Raw genomic sequence first — 20,750 nt, 5'->3', positions numbered from 1 at the left:
GATCAACTGCATGGTTGACGATCGGCTGATCGACGTCTGTCTGCGGGATCTGTCGAGTCTCGATATCACCACTCCCTATAGAGTACAAGTACGTACTTCCTGTGGAAGTTTTCCTATTGCTGCCACCTCAACCCACCGACCGACACGATGAGAGGTAGTATGCTTCGTACCTCGCGCGGTGTGTGTGTGTGTGTGTGTGTGTGTGCATCTCTCTCCTGATTTTCGACTGGCTTCTCCACAAAATAAACAGGTCAAGCCATCGAGGGATCAGCCAGTGTTGGTCACCCCATCGCTCTCTCCACTGGCTCTGATCTCAATGACATGTCATCATTCCTCCGTGTTGCCTGCATGGCCCAAGGCGAGGCGAGGCTGGGCTGTCAGTCAGTCAGTCAGTCAGTCAGGGGTTTTTGCTCGCTTCAGGTCTCGACTGCTGGCTGTGCCCGCTCTTTCAGCTGTGGCGTTCATCCCGTACAGTGTGGTTCTCAGCCCCTCGGTCGTGTCTGCCTCTGTAGTCTTGCAACTTATGTAGACTAATACTATTAGTCCGTCTATCTTATGTTTTGTGAAGATAGAAGTGAAGAATTGTGTACTTTATAGTACTGAGATACTTGCAGTTATGGGTAAGGATGAAGATGCGGTAGACTGACCGCTGGTAGGTAGTGGTGTAGGTTGTGCAACTCTACCGGTAGGGTAGGACTACCTGAGAGGCTAACCTAGAGTCTGGAGAGAAGATCAATGGAATTGTACGCTAGTAGTCTGACATTTGGTATTTGTCAAGTCAACAAATACAAATCAACAACATCATACAGAGGGTCTACTGCTACTATAATGCTAGATGGACATTCTCATCAACAGTGGTGTACTACTAGTACATTTGGAATACATTGGCTTAATGATAGCACAGATATGATATCATTTATCTTTTCCAGATCACAAGTCGTAAGCAAAACAGGCTATCATTCCGTTGACATGACTGAAGCTTATTGGACTACGTACTACGAAGTACGACTCCGTGATACTCTTTCGGGATCGTCCTACGGTATCATACTGTGCAACCATGCAAGCCGAGGAAATCCGCGTTAAATAACTCCGCCCCATACGGTGACTAAATGACATCAAGGATAACAAACAGGACATGAAAAGTGGGAATAGTTCAATACGTCTTTTTTTCTTTCGTGTCCTAAAGCGCTAAACATCCATCTAAGCCTGAGAAACGTTCTCGTAGGCGTCGGGGAAACGCTTCATGTTCTCCTCAACGAGACCGTGGCCACGCAGGAACTGGACGTAGGCACCGTCCTGCTTGAGCTTGCCCTCCTGGCGGAGCTGGACGTAGTCCTCGCGGCGGACGGGGGTGAAACCCCAGTTCTTGGAGACGATGATCTTTTGGCGACCGGGGAACTTGTACATGGAGCGGCGGAGAGCCTCGATGGCAGCAGCACGGTTGGCGTCACGGGTGCGGACGGACAGAATGATCTGGCCAATGTTCACACGGGCAACGGTACCCTGGGGCTTACCGAAGGCACCACGCATACCGGTCTGGAGACGATCGGCACCGGCGCAAGACAACATCTTGTTGATACGGATGACGTGGAAGGGGTGCACACGGACACGGAGGTGGAAACCTTCCTTACCGGCGATCTTCACGAGGTACCTGGATATATGTGTTAGTGGATGATGGCTGGGCGTAGTGGGATCGGCGGGTCGGCATACTTGTTGGCACAGATACGGGCGGCTTCGAGGGCCTCGGAGGACAGCTGCTCGTACTCGTTGGAGACGAGGTGAACGCAAAGAGGGAAGTCATCGACGTTGGCCTTCTTACGTCCCAGATCGAAGATACGGATCTTGGGGTCGGGAACACCACGGTTGAACCGGGACTTAGGGTAGGGCTGTCATTCGAGAATCAGGTCAGCATTTAATGTCCATCCTTGTCTGGTACACCTTTTTCCATCCATCGTCGAGCAAGACATGATACCCATCGTCCTGAGCATCTCTTCGTAGCGCGTATCCTCGTTGGTGTTGGTTGACAAATGCTCCCCACAAGACAAAATCCCATCCAAAACACAAAAACGCACAAAAACCCATCAAACGGTCGAACGCACCTTGTTCTTGCAGTAGCGGTAACATCTCGCGGGACGACGGGCCATCTTGACTGCTGGAAATGGGGCGGCTGCACTTCCTGCGAACGGTGAGGTTGTCGAAAAAGGTGGTGTCGGGAGGCGAAAGGGAAGGGGGATTATGGGCGCAGGCACTTTCCACGTTGATTTCCAAGCAAGCGCCCGCTACCGAGTGGCACAGCCCTAAACCCTACCCTCTCCGCCAATCACATCCCGTAGACGCTATGACGCATTTGTCAGACTACGGCAACTCCGACATTCTTGGAGTGTTCAGACTGATATATCAGTCTTTCTAAGCTGTGAATGAAACATGTTTTACTGCGGAATGGAATGTGACGACTTTCAGCTGCTTTATAATTATCAATATGTCTGGACTTTTGTCATGTGACTCATAAAGTGGAGTCGAGCTGCCGCTCTTCCCCCGGTTCTTTAGTGATACGGCCGTGCTATCTTCCTGATCACTCCTACAATCTTATCCTACAGCATTTAAAACGAAACCCAATATAGATGTAAAGTTCATTGTCATTATCTAAATCGTGCCGTGACGTTGTGCATCATGGCATACCGCCGTTCAGACATAACATGAATTCATTGACCAGGCTTTACACCTACTGGCTGGACAGGATGTCGGAGTCACCAGCATCGAGGATAGCCATGGTGGAGGTACGGAAGAGCTTACCGCAGGCGGTACCGAGCTCAATCTGTTCACGACGTTAGCGCATACTCCAACTTTACGTTATGATCTCTAATGGAAGAAGTCGTTCCAGAACTAGGCCCGGACGCCGCTCCATAGAGATCCCCAGGCGGATCGTGGTCACTCACGTTGTTTCCGGAGAAGTGGTGGACGGGGGCCTTGGCGAGCATGGCGTAGTACTCGAGCTCACTCTTGCGGAGAGGAGGAGTGTTAGCGGCGATGATGACCAGCTTGGCCTTGCCGGACTGTTGAGATTATTAGTCGACCATTCACGGACGTTCTGCACGGCTATTGCCTGAAATATCCGGTGTACTCACGCGGAGGGTCTTGATGGTGGACTTGTAACCGAGGGTGACTAGATGGTACGATTAGAGACTTGTCTAAAATGTCTGAACTTGCAAATTCTGATATAACATACCCTTTCCGGACTTCATAACAAGCGCCAGGCGCGAGTTGATGGTGTCACCGGTCTTCTTGCTCTTGGGGGCCATCGTTACGCTGAAGTTAACTAAACTTCTGCATGATCAATTTCAATCAGCATTTGTTCACTCCGCTATTTCAAAGCCCACTACTGAATGCTACCGCATTTTGGGCATGACAAAAAAATTTTTGACCATGATCAAAAACAACGGGCAATCAGCCGTGGCTTGCGGGGAAATACCACATACCTAAAGGTTTAATGTGGTTGTTGAGAGAAGTGCGCTCCGGCCTCGTCTTTTGAGATTGGGATGGTAAAAGAAAACCTATCACCCACTCTTTTTTTGTGGGTTTGACAAATGTCGGGTGACAATTCCTCCGTTCCGCGGCGGCTGACTCATCTTCCCGCTTCCAAGGTTGTGTTTCACGTGATCATATCTAAACCCGTACAGTAATGGGCGGTGAGGGTCGCTGCCGGGCGGCCTGATGGCTGCCCCGGTTCCTCCCTCTCTGCATCTGCACGTGGAGGCAGGACAATAGTACATCATTATTCTAGTTGTCTTTTCGTCTTCGGATGAGATTCCTTCAGAGCTGACATCGGAATATTCAATTCTAGCATCTTTCAATCAATAGCTTGAAAACGAAAGTATGCAGTTCTATCGAAGCAGAGCTACTATGTGGAATTTGCCAGCTGATGAATGTCGATAGCAGAGGTCGCCGTGAGAGATACATATATCTGAAGGTCCCTAGATACTTACTGGTAGTCTATTTCTTGTGATATATCTGGATTCTGAATATATTTATAGTATCATGGTATATCGTGGACCCGGATATGTTCTAGTACTTCCTACATTAAGACTAATTGTTTACATTATCCCTCACTTCTTTCTCATTCATCGGCATAGTGCAGAACTGATTTTCACTTTCATATTATATCAACCCTTGACCACTTATGTCATTGATGAGATTGATCTGAATCCGTTGCCTGGACTGCAGCCCCGGACGTCAGTAAGGAGCCAATTTCCACGTGGTGGGGATCTAAGACCCTATATCTGTTGTTCCTAGAAACCAATATTCGTAGTCTCTGCAGCGCACGATGGATAACTAATTTCTTTATTTGGCTAAATGTTAGTGTACACCGAGATCGAGTGAGTATTCTCTGGAGAAGCTTAGTAGACGGAAATACATCCCGCCATGCATTATACTGCTCAGGTTTTTAACGGTAGCTTGGAACCGGGGAGGAGTTACCATTGGCAGGAGTTGATTGTGCTCATTTGATCTTGAGTCGGAAATGATGCTAGCTCTAGCGCTCTAGGCCTAGTTTTTTCCTGATGATTTGGCTATCAGTGTTGTTTCATCAGATACATAGTAAGTCCCAGTATGAGGATGAGTATGCTAATGGGAAAGTTACTTTGTGAGGCAGATATATACTCCTATGCATGATTCCATCGCTTCCTATCATTCGAAGCTACATAGCCCGAGTCAATTCATACCACGATGATTGTTTCGTTTGTATTGCCTATTTGTTGATTGGTGTGGAGCCAGACATAGGGGTCCAGCCGTGCTATACATGAGAAGCCATATTAACGTGGCATGTAGAGACTTGCGCTTTATGATTATTAGTCTTACTATCCAGATCATAGGACCATCGGGGTATTGCTTTACGGCATGGTCGGTCAGGCAATATACGTAGTAAATTCACAGTGGATAGGATTGGGGTTCTCAGGGGTTGTGGAATAGCATAGTATTTGGGGTACCCTCTTGATATTATATACTAGCCAGCAGAAGCACACTACTAGGCCTGTCACGTCACGGAGCAGATTCCTTGAAAGGAGAATTGGCAAGCAAGTCAACGCGGTTAGATAATTACTTTAATTTTACTTTGTCTACTGTCACAAGACCGTCTCTTAGATATGTATCTATTGGGTATCCTGGTAGGAAAACCTTATACTACGCCCCCCTACTATGCCTAGGCCACATCGATGGGAATACAAGGGTAACAACCACATCCTTACAATTCAACATCAAACAAACCTCCACAGCTGCATCTTGTAGTCCAGGTAACTGTACTTGATACATGCAGAGTGAAGAGCCTTACATAAGTGGCCCGGAGACATCCCTGCTGATCTCAATGCATGGCCGGAACCGTCACTACGGACGTGGCGCAGGATGTACAGTAAGTTTTGTCCGGCGCCCCCCTTCCCTGAGGGCGGAAATAGGTGATTGGATGGTAAGGGTGGTTGCGACGATGGATTACGATGGTCGACTCAGCTTAAGACTGACAGATGGCTGGACCCTGTGTGCCGCAAGGAACCCCAAGGGAGGGTTGGTGAGAAATTACTATCTTTAAACGTTGCCATGTGTTGGCTCCGTGTTGTCGACCAGGTGAGGGGCCCCAGTTGGATTGTTTGGTATTGGTGCTGCCTTGTCGCCGGAGTTGGAGTTGGCATTGCCACTTTCCAGGCGAGCCACGATGACAGATGGGAATGGATGTGACGGGGGAAGTAATGAAAAATGAATAAGTCATGAGTGAGTGACAAGAGTTATACAGACCACACATAGTCCGGTGTTAGTCATTCAAGTCGGTGATGAAGTAGGGGAGAAGGGTTATGTAACGTCGGTAATCATCGATACCTCAATGCGACACAATAAGTTACCCGGGACGGAGAGATCCCCAGGCCAACAAGGGCCCAACTGGTAACGTACGGTAAGTTGGGGCCTTAGACCTGCCTTAGACTACCAAATACGGCCGTTCCCATACATACTCCCGTGGACATTGTATCGTGCCCATCAACCCAATCGAACAATTAATGCGCCCACCTGTTCCCATTATTATTCCTTTTTCTTTCCCACCCCTTCAAGCTTTTTCTCTTTTTTTCGCATGTTTGTCGGATTCATCCCTAACTTGCGATCTTATCCCTCAAAGTCCCCCCAGTCCTCTACTTAAATACTACCCTCCCCCCCAATATCCTTACTTGGTGGTTCTGGAAAGAGGCTAGCCGTGGCCAGCCATTCTGAGCCATCCCCCACTGAGATAGTAGGTCACCTAGTGTGCCCACTGTGTTTTGACCGCTACAACCTCTCGGCCGCTGTCCCTTAAATTTATCGACTTAATTTCCCGGCTGTTTCATACCAGTTTTAAAGCCCCAGAGGCCTTTCTTCTCCTTCCCCTTTCTGGGCCGCTTTGCGTCTTCTGGAATCATTCTACGTTTCTGGTGTGAACCCCATTGTCGGTAATTATGTCGGCGACGCCTCGCAAGCCCAGTACCCCGGGCAATTCCAACAGAAATTCGACTGCAGAGAGTCACACAGCCAGCGGCACTGCATCGCGAACGCACACCCGCTCTCCCAGTGCTTCGACAAATGGCGTCACTCGTTCCCCGTCTCTCCGTGCTTCGACTCCGGTCTCTGCGCGGGCTGCGGCTCGGAAACCCGGTCGCTCCAACCTGAGCACATCCAGTGCCCCCAAAGTTACGCCCAATCAATCCGACGAAGAGGCCCGGGCCCAGACCGCTGCTCTCATTGATGACCTCAAGGAACAGTTGCAAAAGGCGGAGACCGCCTCGGAGCAGTATCGCAAGCAGTTGGGTGTCCTCCAGATGCGCCTCGATGAGGCGGTGAGTGAGCAAGGCAAGTTGGAGGACCAGAGCCATGAGAGGGATAGCAAGATTGAGGCCCTGAATGGCGAGATCCGTGACCATGTTCGCCAGATTCGCGACCTTGAACAGGCACACGAACTGGAGCGGAATGCCATGCTGCAGGAGAAGGAACAGCAGGCGAGTCGTGAAGAAGAGATGCAGGCTACCATCCAACGTCTGAAGGAGTCGCTGGCCCAGAAGGAGCGGGCAAATGCTGCCGATTCGGATAAAAGTGTGTCTCGCTCATGTAAGAAGATCATTTCTTCTTCTCCTTTGTCCTCGTCTAGTGTGAAACCTGCTGACATGCCCCTTATAGCTAGTTTCCGTAACCGGGCATCACCGGATGTCGATGGTCAATTCGCGCCCTCTTCCCAGATCGAGAGAAGCCCATCCCGCAATAACTCGAAGCTGCTTTTGCAGAAGGATAAGTTGATTGAGTCTCTCCGGCTTGAGCTGGCTGAGTCCCAGATCAAGCTTGTCGAGATGGAGAACAAGGGCGGTGGCAGACAGCGGGAGCTGGAGAAAGAGCTTCTGGAAGCTCGCATGGCGAATGCCCGCTTGATGGAGGATAATGAGAGCTATCAATTACTCCTTAGTGAGAGAACCCTCAATGGTGATTTCACAAAGGGTGACTTCATGCGGGAAGTTCACCCGGACACTGCCGAGGACGTCAAGGAGCCTGGCAGTGGCTTGGGTTCGTTGGCTGACGAGCTAGAATCCGTCGATGCTCGAGCAGAGACAGACAACACCCGCAAGCTGGAGACGGAGATCAAGGCGCTGAAGGACCAGAACAAGGCCCTTACCCTCTACATCGAGCGGATTATCAGCCGCCTCTTGCAGCATGATGGTTTCGAGACCATCCTTGACAAGAATGAAAACGACCCCCCTTCCAAGCCGATGCCTGCGCACAGCAACAAAGAGCTTCCGCCAACCCCCCCTGAGAAGGATGATGCGCAGCAGACCTTCCTCCAGCGCGCCAAGTCGGTCGTTGCAGGCCCGAACCCGAACCCTCCTAGGCCTTCGACCCAGCCGCGGTCACGTCCCACGAGCTATATGCCTCCACCCACCAGTGTGCCGACCGCCCACGAGAACCCGCAGACGGCACCTAGCATTCCCCTTCGTGCTGGGTCAATTCGCGGTCACCGCCGCACAAGGTCGGAACAAACGGACGTTGGAGCAGCATCCGTCGTGGGTCAGATGTATCGGGGACGCAACTCGGGTGGTCCGATCAGCCCTACTCTCATGGGACCTGGAAATCGTCAAAGCGCATTCTCCAGTGCGAGTATCATGTCGAGTATGAGTACCGGTGGCCGTGCGCCTTCACTCTCCAGTCAACCTGAGCACAGCCGGTTGAGCAGTTCGGATAGTGTCACGAGCGATCCCGCTGGTGATACGGCATCCACCGGTGCAACCTCGAGCTCTCCCCGTTCTAGCACCGGCATGACCAACTACACTGGGGCTGTCATGACCCAGAACAAACTGCGTCCCCTGCGCCTAGTCAGCGAGACTAAGCTGGCCGAGGAGGAAGAAGCTGCCCGCAAGAAGGCTAACCGGGGCAGTTGGATCCCCTGGTTCAACCGTCCCAACCCTAGCGAGGCCACCCAGCCTTCAACCTGAGCGTGTCGGTCTCGTGGAAATTGTGGGGTAAACCCCACCCGCCTGCAAATAGGGACATATTCTGTGCTTTGTCTTATTCACGGTTAATCTGCATGATCTTCTAAGCCCTTGATGGCGGGTTGTTGACCACTACGGTTAAACTCTTACCATTCTTCTTCGGTGTTGATCATCATACTGGTGTTGAGCCCATTATGGCCCAGGTTGCCCCCCTTCGAGCATCTGGCACTTTTTTCGCGTCCATTTATTTGCTTTGATTGAATTTTGGAAATGTGATAGACGACCACATTGAAACGTTGTGATGATGCCTGACATGGGTACTGCTTGGACACTCATTTTTTACCCCCTCCACAGACTACTCTTGGACGCGACGAATCTGCTTTGCTTGTTTATGCCCCTCCTTATATGATGAACATACCTATGGTCTATATACCTCGAACCCCGAGTGAAATTGTCTTGTCTTTCTTGTTGTTTAATGATGTTGTCTAGACCTTTGTATTATAGAGCCAGTAAGTAAATATGAATCTATAATCAACATAGTACCTAGCTGTATGAGTACCAAGAATGCGATGCTAGATTAACATAAGTGTAATTGTCCGACTATCTCACCTAATTTAATTGAAAGGTTAATCAAAAGACGTGGTTGATGTCCCTCCTGTATACCCCGGAACAAAGTTCGAGCGGCGCCCGGATTGCGGCCAGCTTGACGGTAAATAGTTGGAGTCCCATTGTAGCCCCCCCCGGAGCTGTCACCACGTTAACCAAAACCGATATTCCTAAACCATCGCCCACCATGCCCGGCTCTCTTTCGCTTTTCTCCGTCAATGCCGTCCTTCTCATGTCGGCCGACGATGGCTCTCGCATCTTCGCCAAGTACTACTCCCCTCCTCACCCCCCGGCCGGTGCTGCCCCCAACTCGACCGATTACCCCGGAGCGAACCCCTACCCTACCGTGAAAGAGCAGAAGGCATTCGAACAAGGCCTCCTCGAAAAGACCAACAAGCAGACCAGCGATGTGATTCTCTACGACAACCGGATAGTGGTCTTCAAGATGGAGAGCGATGTGATGCTCTATGTGGTGGGAAGTGCCGACGAGAACGAAGTGCTGTTGTACAACGTGGTTCTGTCGCTAAGAGATGCTTTGGGAATCTTGTTCAAGTATGCATGGCCTATATTACCCACGTGAGATAGAGATAGATCAATTGGGCTAACTTACTTTGTTCCTCAGGGGCGCAACCGACAAGCGCACAATCGTCGAGAACTACGACCTGGTCGCCCTGGCCATCGATGAGATTATCGACGACGGAATCATTCTGGAAACCGACCCTGTGCTGATCGCCTCCCGCGTCAGCCGCGCTCCTGCTCCGGATGCACCGAACTTGAAGAGCATCGACCTCTCCGAACAAGGTCTGATGAATGCCTGGGAGCTTGGAAAGAGGCGTCTGGCGGAGGGGTTGCGGCAGATGTAATTGACGTTGATGATTCTGCAATTCTCTATTTGATGCATCCTGATGTGCTTTCATCTTTATTCTCTTCATGTCATGTCTTTCTGTTATCTAATCTGGCTGGTCCTGGCGTGGTATTTGTGCGCATTGCTTGCTCATTGTGGAAATCATGTCCATTCTTAACATTCTTACTACTACTATTTGCCCCCGCATTTCTTTGTTGCAGAGGCTTGAGGTACCTATAGAGATACTCCTTGATGTTTTGCTGCGAAACATTGTGCATCTTAGCTGGGATGGTGAGAGATCGTCTAGAGGCTTCGTACTATATTTATATATAACGGACGGGAGTCAACCAATTTACAGCAATGAGTAATTGATAATATAGAAAATATGCTTCGTTTGCATGCAGACCCATACTGCAATACAACTTGCATTTCATTTGGACATAATTGTAGTAGATAACTAGTAGCCGATAAGGTGAAAGCAATGGACAGTCATGGAAAACAATGCCATCCATAGGCGAAAAAGCGCCCCGCATACGTCACGCCCGCAAGTTCGGAGTCACTCTGCAAAACTCTTGAACCACCGCATCAACCCAGCGCAACAGCCTCGCTCCTCGGGGAAACAGGAAAAGAGCCACCAGAAGATGAAGCAGAGATTCTCTTCCTTGGATGTCAAGGTGAGAAGCCCGAGCAACACCCCACCATTTGCAACTGTCGCGCACGAAACTCACACAACAACTGCCAGGTCATCTCCCAGGAACTTGCATCGGAGATAGTCAATCTGCGAGTTTCGAACATCTACGATCTCTCCTCGGTATGTTCGCCCCTTCTGAATATGAGGATTACCTCCAAGCAAGCTCACTCATAATCCATCCAGCGCATCTTCCTCTTCAAAGTCGCCAAACCCGACCACCGCAAACAACTCGTTGTCGACTCCGGCTTCCGCTGCCATGTCACCCAATACTCGCGAGCAACTGCTTCAGCGCCCACTCCATTCGTGACGCGCATGCGCAAGTTCCTCAAAACTCGCCGGATCACTTCCATCGAACAGATCGGCACGGATCGAATTATCGACTTCTCCTTCAGCGATGGCATGTACCACATGTTCCTAGAGTTCTTTGCCGGCGGAAACATCATCATCACCGATCGCGAGTACAATATCCTTGCGCTGTTCCGGCAGGTTCCAGCTGGTGAGGGACAGGATGAGACTCGTGTTGGAGTCAAGTATACGGTGACCAATAAGCAGAACTACCACGGTATTCCGGACATCACAAGGGAGAGAGTCAAGGAGACGGTGGAGAAGGCCAAGGCCCTGTTTTCACAGGAGGGCAGTGCGCCGAAGAAGTCCAAGAAAAAGAATGCGGATGTGCTTCGCAAGGCTTTGTCGCAGGGCTTCCCGGAGTATCCGCCCCTATTGTTGGATCATGCGTTTGCTGTGAAGGAGCTGGACCCCGCTACCCCGCTCGATGAGGTTCTGCAGGATGAGGCGCTTCTGACGAAGGTTGTGGATGTGTTGGAGGCGGCGAAGGTTGAGACGGATAAGCTGGCGACGGAGAAGAGTCATCCGGGTTATATCGTTGCGAAGGAGGATACTCGTCCGTCCGCGGACTCGCCAGCTCAGGGTGAGGAAGAGGCTGCTCGGAAACCCGGGTATCTGTATGAGGATTTCCACCCGTTCAAGCCTAAGCAGTTTGAGGGCAAGCCGGGTATAACTATTCTGGAGTACCCATCTTTCAACGCGACGGTTGACGAGTACTTCTCGTCGATTGAAACGCAAAAGTTGGAGTCGCGGCTTACGGAGCGGGAAGAGACTGCAAAGAGGAAGCTTGAGGCTGTCCGACAGGAACATGCTAAGCGCATTGGCGCCCTCAAGGAGGTTCAGGAACTGCATATTCGCAAGGCGGGAGCAATCGAAGATAATGTCTACCGGGTTCAAGAAGCAATGGATGCGGTTAATGGCCTGATTGCTCAGGGTATGGACTGGGTTGAAATTGCCCGTCTCATTGAGATGGAGCAAGGCAGAGGAAACCCAGTGGCCAATATCATCAAGCTGCCATTGAAGCTCTACGAGAACACGATTACCTTAATGCTTGGAGAGTCGGGTGAAGAGCAGGACGAAGGCGAGGACCTGTTCTCGGACGATGAGTCTGAGTCGGAGGATGAGCAGGAAGAGGCTGCAAAGGCCCAAAAACAGTCAAACAGCATGCTGACAATTGACATTGATCTCGGCCTGTCTCCCTGGGCGAATGCAACGCAGTATTATGAACAGAAGAAGATGGCTGCCGTCAAGGAGCAGAAGACGACGCAATCGTCGACCAAGGCGCTCAAAAGCCACGAGAAGAAGGTGACGCAGGACTTGAAGAAGGGTCTGAAGCAGGAGAAGCAGGTTCTTCGGCCTGCCAGAAAGACTTTCTGGTTTGAGAAGTTCCTCTTCTTCATCTCGTCGGAAGGATACTTGGTCTTGGGGTATGTATTTTTCACCGTGTCTGCAGAGCTTGGTCTGATCTAACTTGAACAGTGGCCGCGATGCGATGCAAAGCGAGATTCTCTACCGCCGATACCTTAAAAAGGGCGATGTATTTGTGCACGCCGATCTACAAGGTGCTACGCCGATGATCGTCAAGAACCGATCCAATTCGCCCAACGCACCCATTCCCCCCAGCACCCTTTCGCAAGCCGGTAATCTTTGCGTGGCTACGTCCAGCGCCTGGGATTCCAAGGCAATCATGTCAGCATACTGGGTTACCGCGAGTCAAGTTAGCAAGACTGCTGACGCGGGAGGCCTCCTTCCCACCGGCGAGTTCCTCATCAAGGGTGAGAAGAACTTCCTGGCCCCCTCACAGCTCGTCCTAGGATTTGGTGTCATGTTCCAAGTGAGTAAGGAAAGTCTCCGGAACCATAAGCTGTACCGTTTCGACGAACCCGTGGCTACGGAAACGCTTGTGGAAGCCCAGGAAGCCGACAAGGAAGCTGAGGGCAAGCCTGTCGAGCAAGAGGCGCAGGTTACTAAGCCTGATGAACCTACTGAAGTGGAGAAGGAGCAGGAGCAGAGCAGCGAGTCTGAAGGGGAACAAGAGGACGATGCCGCGATCCCAGCTAGAAACCCGTTGCAACGCGGGTCGTCAGAGCCCACCCAGACAGAATCGGTTGCGGCGAACGAATCCCAGAACGCCCAGGCAGATGAGGCAGCTGACGAGGAAAACAACGACGAAGCCGAAGAACCGAACGGCAACAATGAAGACGAGCAAAGCGCTCAAGAAGAGCCAGCTGAGGGTGAGGACGAGGACGAGAGTGCGACATCGCCACAGACTCAAGATGATCGACAGCTCTCAGCTAGAGAAAGACGAATGGCTAGGAAAGGAAGAGCGTCAGAACTGGATGGACCTGCAGCGGACGGGGCATCTGTCAAATCTGCTAACAGCAAGCAAGCTCCAACTCGGGGTAAGAGGGGCAAAGCAAAGAAGGCCGCAGCCAAGTACGCTGACCAGGACGAGGAGGATCGGGAACTGGCTCTACGCTTGCTAGGTGCCAAGAGTGCCAAAGCTGAAAAGGCAGCTGCAGGAGCTGAAGCAAAGGCTAAGCGTCAGAAAGAAGCAGAGGAAGCGAAGAAACGACGCAGAGCACAGCATGAACGCGCCGCGGAAGCGGAGCGGAAACGACAGGCTCTCTTTGAGGGTGGTGCCGATGACTACGACGAAGAAACTGCCGCAGCAGAAGCAGCAGACATGGAGTGGATTTCTGCATTGGTTGGAACTCCTCATCCGGAAGATGAAATCCTGGCTGCTATTCCTGTGTGCGCGCCTTGGGCTGCCCTGGGTCGTTACAAGTATCGTATCAAGCTGCAGCCAGGCACCGTGAAGAAGGGCAAGGCTGTCAAGGAGATCATTGGACGCTGGGTTGCCGAGACGACAACGGGCAAGGTTAAAAAGGAACACGCCGAAGACGCTGGAATTGACCGTGCTACCGCTGAGAAGCTCCGCGCGAAGGAAGGAGACCTGATCAAGATGTGGAAGGACACGGAGGTCATCAATAGCGTTCCTGTCGGTAAGGTGCGCATTATGGCTGGGCCAGCACCTAGCGGAGGAGATAAGGGCAAGGGAAAAGGTGGCGGTGGTGGAAACAAGGGAGGAAAGGGAGGGAAGAAGAAATAGAGGCTGGACATAAGGATTGGGTTTCTTATGATCTACATGGTGGATGATCTACAAAGTACTTTGGAGGAAAACACCGGAGTATGACTGTATTAGTTGGTTAGCTGTGACGCTATAGGCGATCACAGCATATGCATATAGTGGACACTCTGCAAACGAGGCATCTTTAGACATATTGTCTATCTCTTCCAGTTCGTTCTCGACGTACAATTAAAGCATTGATGGAAAATAGAGAAATGGCCGAATCTGGACAGCGCTGCTTAGTCACGCCCACGACGTCATCGCGAAGATTTTCCATTCGATCTACACTTTTTTTCTCTGACATACAGAGTTCAGCAACCCAACATACATCCTAGTCGCCAATTGCTCATTCGTCTGGCAGCAATCGCTCGGGCCGTACACACCTGGTGGAGCAGCCTGACAGGAGGTCCCCGAATCAGGATTTGCCTATGACCGAATAGCCTCGAAACGCGCGATACCCGTTCTCCTCTTCCCCCCCACTACCGAGAAATTTGTATCGCCTTAATCTACAAGCCGTGACTCACCCCACGATCGCTCGTTCCTCTGCTCTGTTCGGGGAACGAATATCGCCTGCCAATCTGGTTCTACTCCTCTCTCGGCTTACTGCTCGCGGTCTCCCGCGCAGCTTCATTAGATTCACATCCACTGCCCCAGCAACAGCAACCATGTCGCCCAAAGCCTCCACCCGAATCGCATCGGTTCGCCGTCTCAACAACGAAGGCCCCGGAGACCGATCCCTCGCAGAGTGGTGGGCCAACGAACGCGATAACCATACCCCGGAAGCGGCCGCCATCGAGAACGCCGCGCAACTTCTCCGAACCAGCGATATCCCCGTTGCTTTCCCCACAGAGACAGTGTACGGACTGGGTGCAGATGCGACGCGAAGCAATGCAGTACAAGGAATCTACAAGGCGAAGCAGAGGCCGTCAGATAACCCGCTGATTATACATGTTGATTCGCTGGGGATGTTGGAGCGGTTACTCAACCCCACCCAGGAAAGCCCATCGCGCAGGACTACCACTGCGAAGAACGCTATCCCACCCATCTACGACTCGGTCATTTCCCGCTTCTGGCCCGGTCCTCTCACAATCCTCCTCCCTAATCCCTCCGGCTCCCCTCTTGCTCCTGAAGTCACCTCCAAGCTTACGACCTTTGGCGTGCGCATGCCCTCGTCCCCACTTGCACGCTTGTTGATTCATGTAACGGACCGACCACTGGCGGCTCCCTCGGCCAACGCATCCACCAAGCCCTCCCCGACGGCGGCGGAACATGTCTTCCACGACCTCGAAGGTCGCATCGAGCTGATCCTTGACGGTGGTCCCTGTGGCGTAGGCGTGGAGAGTACGGTCGTCGATGGACTGTCCGACCCGCCGGCTATTCTTCGACCAGGCGGGATAGGTATCGAGGAGCTGCGTACGTGCGCCGGGTGGGAGAATGTACAGGTCGGCTACCATGACGGCACACTAGATGCGAAGGAGGCCCCACGAGCACCGGGCATGAAGTACCGACACTACTCGCCCAAGGCGCGCGTGGTACTGTTCGAAGCCGGCTCCGACGAGGAAGCCGTCGCAAAACACATCCGCAAGGACCTGGAAGATTCAGCAGTCGGAGCACACATGATCGGAGTGGTCCGCACGCAACACTGGAAGCGGGGACTGGGGTTGCTGTCTGCCGACGAGATACAAAAGAGCCTGAAGCGTATCCCCTCGCTCGTGGACGAGCTAGTAGGATTCTCCGTCCCGGTGAGTGACCAAGTCAACGGAAGCAGTGCAACCAAGGAGACTTTCGACTGCCACCTCGGCACGGATGTCAAGTCGATCGCGCAGGGCTTGTTCTCGGCACTACGGGCCATGGATGAAATGGAAGTGGACGTCATCTACGTCGAGGGTGTGCCCGATCATCAGGGAGATCTGGCAGCTGCTGTCATGAACCGGTTGCGTAAAGCCGCCGGAGCGGAACTCCGGGTATAATAACTTACAAGTTCTTCCCCTCGGAGGATTATCATAGATCGCATTTTGGGCCACATACACACATAGTACTTGCTATATTGGAGGAACTGGCTGGGTTGATTAGAAGAAAAATCATGGGACTGTTTACGAATTTAGCATGGATATCGCAGTCAGAATATTACTAGCACGAGTTTTAATATCACTTTGAGCGTTCAGATGGATAAAGTTGATGTGCAAGCGTATCAGATATCAACATAAAGTTTACGGCTGAACAGCTGATCCGCAGGAAATCGATCTTCTAAAAAACCTTATCTGTCGAATATATGAGTAGTCTATCTCCTTAGTTCTTACCCATATCAGATAGATTAACTAGTCTATCATATATGTGTGTGCAAATCTCCGTTCTCCGGTTGTCTGCATCGGCCGTCTCCGACTCGGCGTGATTCCGGGTCTTAGTTGCGAATTAACGGTGCGGCCTCCACCTATGCTAATTTTCTCACTAGGCGCGGCTAACTGTTTTGGGATTAGGATTATTTGGCTAGAACTAGATTTAATTTTAACTTATGGAATATAGATCTGTATTATTATTATTTTTTTTCTTTTGATTCTATCTAGGAATGTCTGGATTTAGATGGTTGTATAACTCGATTTCTCCATTCTATCTGTGATCTCTATAGTATTGATAATTATATAATGACAGCAAAACTCGGAAGTACTAGGTAGCTCGCCTCAAACGAGATGATTATGTGAATATACTTAGTTATATATATGCAGGATTTAATCTATATCCTTCATTTTCCACCAAGATACATCGTATCGTCCAACTTCCCATTTGATCTCCTCCCTCCTTCTATCACCTCACGCGACACCACATAGTCACTTAACCCAGATGATTCTCCCCCACGCATCTTACATCCCATCCAGCCCCTAAAAGAAATCAAACATCTCAAACCCAGAAACACCCGTATCATAAGTAACACCATTGACCGAACCATTGACGGAACCAATCCAGCGACCATACCCAGGCTTAGTCAAAGTAGCCAGATTAGGTGTGAGCTGCGCTTCCAAAAGCCCCAGTTCAGGCACATCGACCGTGATCTTGAATCCGTTGGGGAGAAGCGACTCAGAAGTAGGGGGGAACGTAGCATTCTCACCAATCGGGCGAACCTTCATGTTATCACACTCTTCAACCAGAACCTGGCCCTGGTAGGCGACGTATCCACTGGCATATTCATTGTAATCCGGGTCGAGCGCATCAAGCCAGACGAGCGAGTAAGGGCCCATGCGCGCGTGACCCCAGTACCAACTGCCGACGTTGTCCATGAAGCCGGTAACGCCCCAGTTCTGGAGTCAGTTGTTAGGTATATGTTTCGGTTGAAGGGGGGAGGGGGGAGGGGTTTGCGCACCTTGTCGTGGTAGCCTGTTCCAACGAAGCTCAACTCGGACCCGAAGATGGTCACATTTACGGTGGTTTCGGCATCAGGGATAGCATTGGCCCAGCCGACTCCGGGGAGTACCTCCAGGGAGACGTTGCCTCGTTTGGGGCTGCAAGGGTAGTGGGGCGGAGCGATCTGTGGGAGTCGATCTGTTAGCAATTGCTTGTTAATTTCACAGCACATCACGTTTCACACTGACCGAGTGCATAGAGAAGGATCCCTTGTATCCCAAGTCCTCGGCATCAAGGGTCAGGACATAGTCCTGAAGATCGGGGCTACCAGCCCATGAAATACCGGTGTTGTTCCACAGACCACTGGAACCATCGCCGTTGGTGGACGCAATCGCATTATCGGCGAACAGGAAGTCACTGAAGACAGTGCCGTTAGGGAAGGTGCCGGAGATTTGGATGAAGTTCATGTTGGTGAAGTTTTCGGTGACGATGAAGCCAGACCGATTCGCCTCAACGAAGAAGACGACGGCAAGAGAAGACACGTCGTCGGTGCGAATGGCGTCAAAGTACCACCAGTCGTAGGAGGAAGCATTGATGCCCTGGATCTTGGGACTGTCGAAGAAGTTGTCGCACGAGGTGAATTGGCCGTCTGCTTGGCCATCTTGGGGCGTGGTTTGGTAGGTTTGGATGCCCTTGACTGGTGGGCATTTCTGGGTGCTCAGCGCTGCTGCGCTGAGACAGAAGGGAAGAGTAAGATAAGCTAGCTTAGACAACATTTTGTAGAGTTGCTATAGAGCTTGATATTTTATGAGAATTGCAAGGGGGTTTGATGTGACTATTTATGCTATTAGATGTAGTATCAAGTTTGGTTTATGGATCTTGATGACATAGTAGTATATGATGATCGGCAAAGAGAGCACAAAATGCATAAGATATACCTATAAATACTTTGAGATATCCATATTTCGTTGCACTATTGTCTATTCATCATGCTATAGTTCACATACTAGGCCCAGTAGACAGAAGCATTAGGTATATGGCCGGGAGCTTCCGGAGTAGCCCTGAGTTGTTGGATCTGGGCCGGAACCGGCTAGTCTAACGCGACGTCGAAACTTCTGACTCGATAGTGGGTCACCCCGAAATCTGTACTGTTATAAAGTTACTAGATAGTGGGTCGTTGCCATGTCGAGAGGCTTGACTCGCCAGTCCTCATAGTGGTAGTTCACTCTCTTGACTTGCCACTTCCGTAAGGGGTCATGCCTTGCTGTCTAGGTAGCAAAAGGAATCGGATTCTGAATCTCCGTACTCCCGAACATTGATGACTTCAAGGTGGAAGTTGTTCATCCGCATCCGAGAGAGTTGAATGGATCCTACTATGTTCGGAGGTAGCAACATAGAGAACAAAGCCATGGTGTTACTGAACTCGAATAATTGGCATCGATTATGAATTATTAGAAATACTACTTGGTGACTCTGGAACTGGGATACAATAATCTAGATATTTGTCTATATAAGAACACTGAGATTCAGGTCTTCGTCTTTTAACCAGAATAACTTCACAATTAATTCATCTCACCAAAGCCCTCTTCATTCAAATACTTCTCTCTCATTCCCAACTTAACTATGGAATCGCGGACTCTTCTCATAACCGGGGTTTCCGGCTATATGTAAGAATCTCAAGTTCTGAAATATCACTGGACCAAAAACGAAGACTCCTAACGGAAACCCTTTGCAGCGGAGGCTCAGTTTTGTCTGCCATCCTCAGGACCAAAGACACGTGGGCTGCTAATCTAAAAGTATCGGCCTTGGTTCGATCTGAATCACAGGCTACAAAAGTAAGGGAGTTGGGTGTATCTCCGGAACTATTCTCAAGCTTCGACGAGCTGGATAGACTGGAAGAGGTTGGTAAAGGCTTCGACCGTACGTGAATGAGAATCCTCCTGTCCACATGTAACATTTCTGCTGACATGATCCCAGTTATTATTCATGCTGGTGCTGGCTGGCACACTCCGTCTGCAAAAGCCCTAATTAGGGAACAAGGTGTGCGGCGCCAAACTACGAACGCCGATGTCCACTATATCCAGATCTCCGGAACCTCAAACTTGAGCGATCGCCCGCATACAGAGGGACATATTGATACCCATGTCTTCTCCGATGAAGAGGATATTTACTCATATGAGAAATATCGCGAATCCCGTGAAACGTACTTCCAGCGGACTACCGACATTGCCGTGATTGAGGAGGGCGAGGCCGCTGGTGTGACTACTTACATTGTAATGGCACCCACGATCTTTGGTCTTGGAAGTGGACCATTCAATCGCTTTTCCATGCAGCTTCCTACCATGATCGCGGATGCACTGCGTACAGGCAGCTGCAGTGTTGTTTCTGAGGGAGATACTGTTTGGAACCACGTGCATATCGAGGATCTGGCAGCCCTACACCTGGTCTTGCTTCAGCACATTCTCCGAGGCATCGAGATCCCCTCTGGTCGAAAGGGAATCTATTTCTGTGAGACAGGAGAGCACTCACGCCTGGAGTTCTCGGAATACTTGGCTAAGGCTGGCCATAAGTTGGGCGTTTCCCCCTCTAGTGAGGTGGCGAAGATTACTATCCAGGAAGCAGGCGAGAAATGGGTTTTTGACAACACATCCAGTGCTGAACTTGGCTTTGCCTCAAAGTATGTCTTTCATCTTCTTCTTACGTATTCACTGCGATTGCTGATACTTTATTCTCTCAAACAGCTCTCGTACGAAGGCTGTGCTCGCTCGCAACTTGGGATGGGCGCCATCCCATGCCGATGAGTGGGAGAGCACGTTCAGCACTGAGCTGAACGAGTTTATCAAAGATCCTCCCAGTGGACGAGAGATCCCTAAGTATCTGAAGAAATAGATCTGTGGAGAGGTGTCATATACGGCAGTCGAAGAGTACTATCTTGCAAAACCCATGTCTAGATATTGAATCATATTATTCATATCTTTTATTATTTCCGAAAATTCTTAGCATACAAACAGCTAATCAACTCATCTGTGTCCCAAACTTTAACTAAAACTATACCTAATCCGCATCTGGCCTTATCTGTGTTTTCTGTGCTGATTCAGCGTGGCGGGAAAGTCGCGGCGCAGAGAAGAAGAGAAGAAAAACGTAAGGCAAGAAAAAAAGAAGCTTATCGTTGTCTCGTGGCCTGACGAATCCACCCACCGGGGGCACGGAGTGGGGCCTCAGGAACAATCGCTGTTTGGCTGCGGGATTTTATCATTTGACTCAATCTGCGCTCCACACTTTTAGCTTGCTTCGGACGGAGTACCGCTTTGGGATAGATAC

At 50.6% G+C, this 20,750-nt stretch overlaps 7 protein-coding genes across 7 annotated transcripts; 4 read left to right on the top strand and 3 right to left on the bottom strand.

Moving 5' to 3' along the window:
* Window positions 1–864: 864 nt before the first annotated feature.
* Window positions 865–2,388, bottom strand: BO87DRAFT_460740 (60S ribosomal protein uL16). The gene is made up of 3 exons (XM_025629034.1): window positions 2,100–2,388; window positions 1,711–1,886; window positions 865–1,651 (listed from the first exon to the last, which is right to left on the bottom strand). Exons 1-3 carry the CDS (start codon window positions 2,142–2,144, stop codon window positions 1,201–1,203), a joined length of 672 nt encoding a protein of 223 aa, XP_025477974.1. The 5' UTR covers window positions 2,145–2,388; the 3' UTR covers window positions 865–1,200.
* A 46-nt stretch (window positions 2,389–2,434) lies between these two features.
* BO87DRAFT_110502 (60S ribosomal protein eL30) lies at window positions 2,435–3,530 on the bottom strand. The gene is made up of 5 exons (XM_025617875.1): window positions 3,497–3,530; window positions 3,227–3,306; window positions 3,126–3,163; window positions 2,937–3,053; window positions 2,435–2,815 (listed from the first exon to the last, which is right to left on the bottom strand). Exons 2-5 carry the CDS (start codon window positions 3,297–3,299, stop codon window positions 2,723–2,725), a joined length of 321 nt encoding a protein of 106 aa, XP_025477973.1. The 5' UTR covers window positions 3,300–3,306; window positions 3,497–3,530; the 3' UTR covers window positions 2,435–2,722.
* Window positions 3,531–6,464: 2,934 nt separating this feature from the next.
* On the top strand, window positions 6,465–8,480 carry BO87DRAFT_312707 (uncharacterized protein; the record flags this gene model as incomplete). Its single annotated transcript, XM_025619590.1, has 2 exons — window positions 6,465–7,110; window positions 7,180–8,480. 2 exons carry the CDS (start codon window positions 6,465–6,467, stop codon window positions 8,478–8,480), a joined length of 1,947 nt encoding a protein of 648 aa, XP_025477972.1.
* Window positions 8,481–9,218: 738 nt separating this feature from the next.
* Window positions 9,219–10,265, top strand: BO87DRAFT_363155 (coatomer subunit zeta). The gene is made up of 2 exons (XM_025621667.1): window positions 9,219–9,635; window positions 9,706–10,265. Exons 1-2 carry the CDS (start codon window positions 9,271–9,273, stop codon window positions 9,944–9,946), a joined length of 606 nt encoding a protein of 201 aa, XP_025477971.1. The 5' UTR covers window positions 9,219–9,270; the 3' UTR covers window positions 9,947–10,265.
* Window positions 10,266–10,501: 236 nt separating this feature from the next.
* BO87DRAFT_363153 (putative DUF814 domain protein) lies at window positions 10,502–16,328 on the top strand. The gene is given in 8 exon segments (XM_025621666.1): window positions 10,502–10,601; window positions 10,670–10,738; window positions 10,802–12,390; window positions 12,443–12,908; window positions 13,092–14,037; window positions 14,132–14,153; window positions 14,607–14,705; window positions 14,719–16,328. The coding sequence occupies 8 exon segments, from the start codon at window positions 10,569–10,571 to the stop codon at window positions 16,061–16,063; spliced, it is 4,569 nt and encodes a 1,522-aa protein (XP_025477970.1). The 5' UTR covers window positions 10,502–10,568; the 3' UTR covers window positions 16,064–16,328.
* Window positions 16,329–16,969: 641 nt separating this feature from the next.
* BO87DRAFT_440590 (uncharacterized protein) lies at window positions 16,970–18,205 on the bottom strand (the record flags this gene model as incomplete). Its single annotated transcript, XM_025627964.1, has 3 exons — window positions 16,970–17,386; window positions 17,449–17,613; window positions 17,678–18,205. 3 exons carry the CDS (start codon window positions 18,203–18,205, stop codon window positions 16,970–16,972), a joined length of 1,110 nt encoding a protein of 369 aa, XP_025477969.1.
* An 847-nt stretch (window positions 18,206–19,052) lies between these two features.
* BO87DRAFT_312950 (NAD-dependent epimerase/dehydratase family protein) lies at window positions 19,053–20,318 on the top strand (the record flags this gene model as incomplete). The annotated part of the gene is made up of 4 exons (XM_025619599.1): window positions 19,053–19,096; window positions 19,165–19,349; window positions 19,407–20,106; window positions 20,171–20,318. 4 exons carry the CDS (start codon window positions 19,053–19,055, stop codon window positions 20,316–20,318), a joined length of 1,077 nt encoding a protein of 358 aa, XP_025477968.1.
* Between the last annotated feature and the right edge of the window lie 432 nt (window positions 20,319–20,750).

The sequence above is a fragment of the Aspergillus neoniger genome (genome assembly GCF_003184625.1).
Source record: "Aspergillus neoniger CBS 115656 unplaced genomic scaffold BO87scaffold_24, whole genome shotgun sequence".
NCBI classification, from domain to species: Eukaryota; Fungi; Ascomycota; class Eurotiomycetes; order Eurotiales; family Aspergillaceae; genus Aspergillus; species Aspergillus neoniger.
The sequence above is the reverse complement of the archived record's forward strand: the minus strand, read 5'-3'. Positions and strand labels throughout refer to the sequence as shown.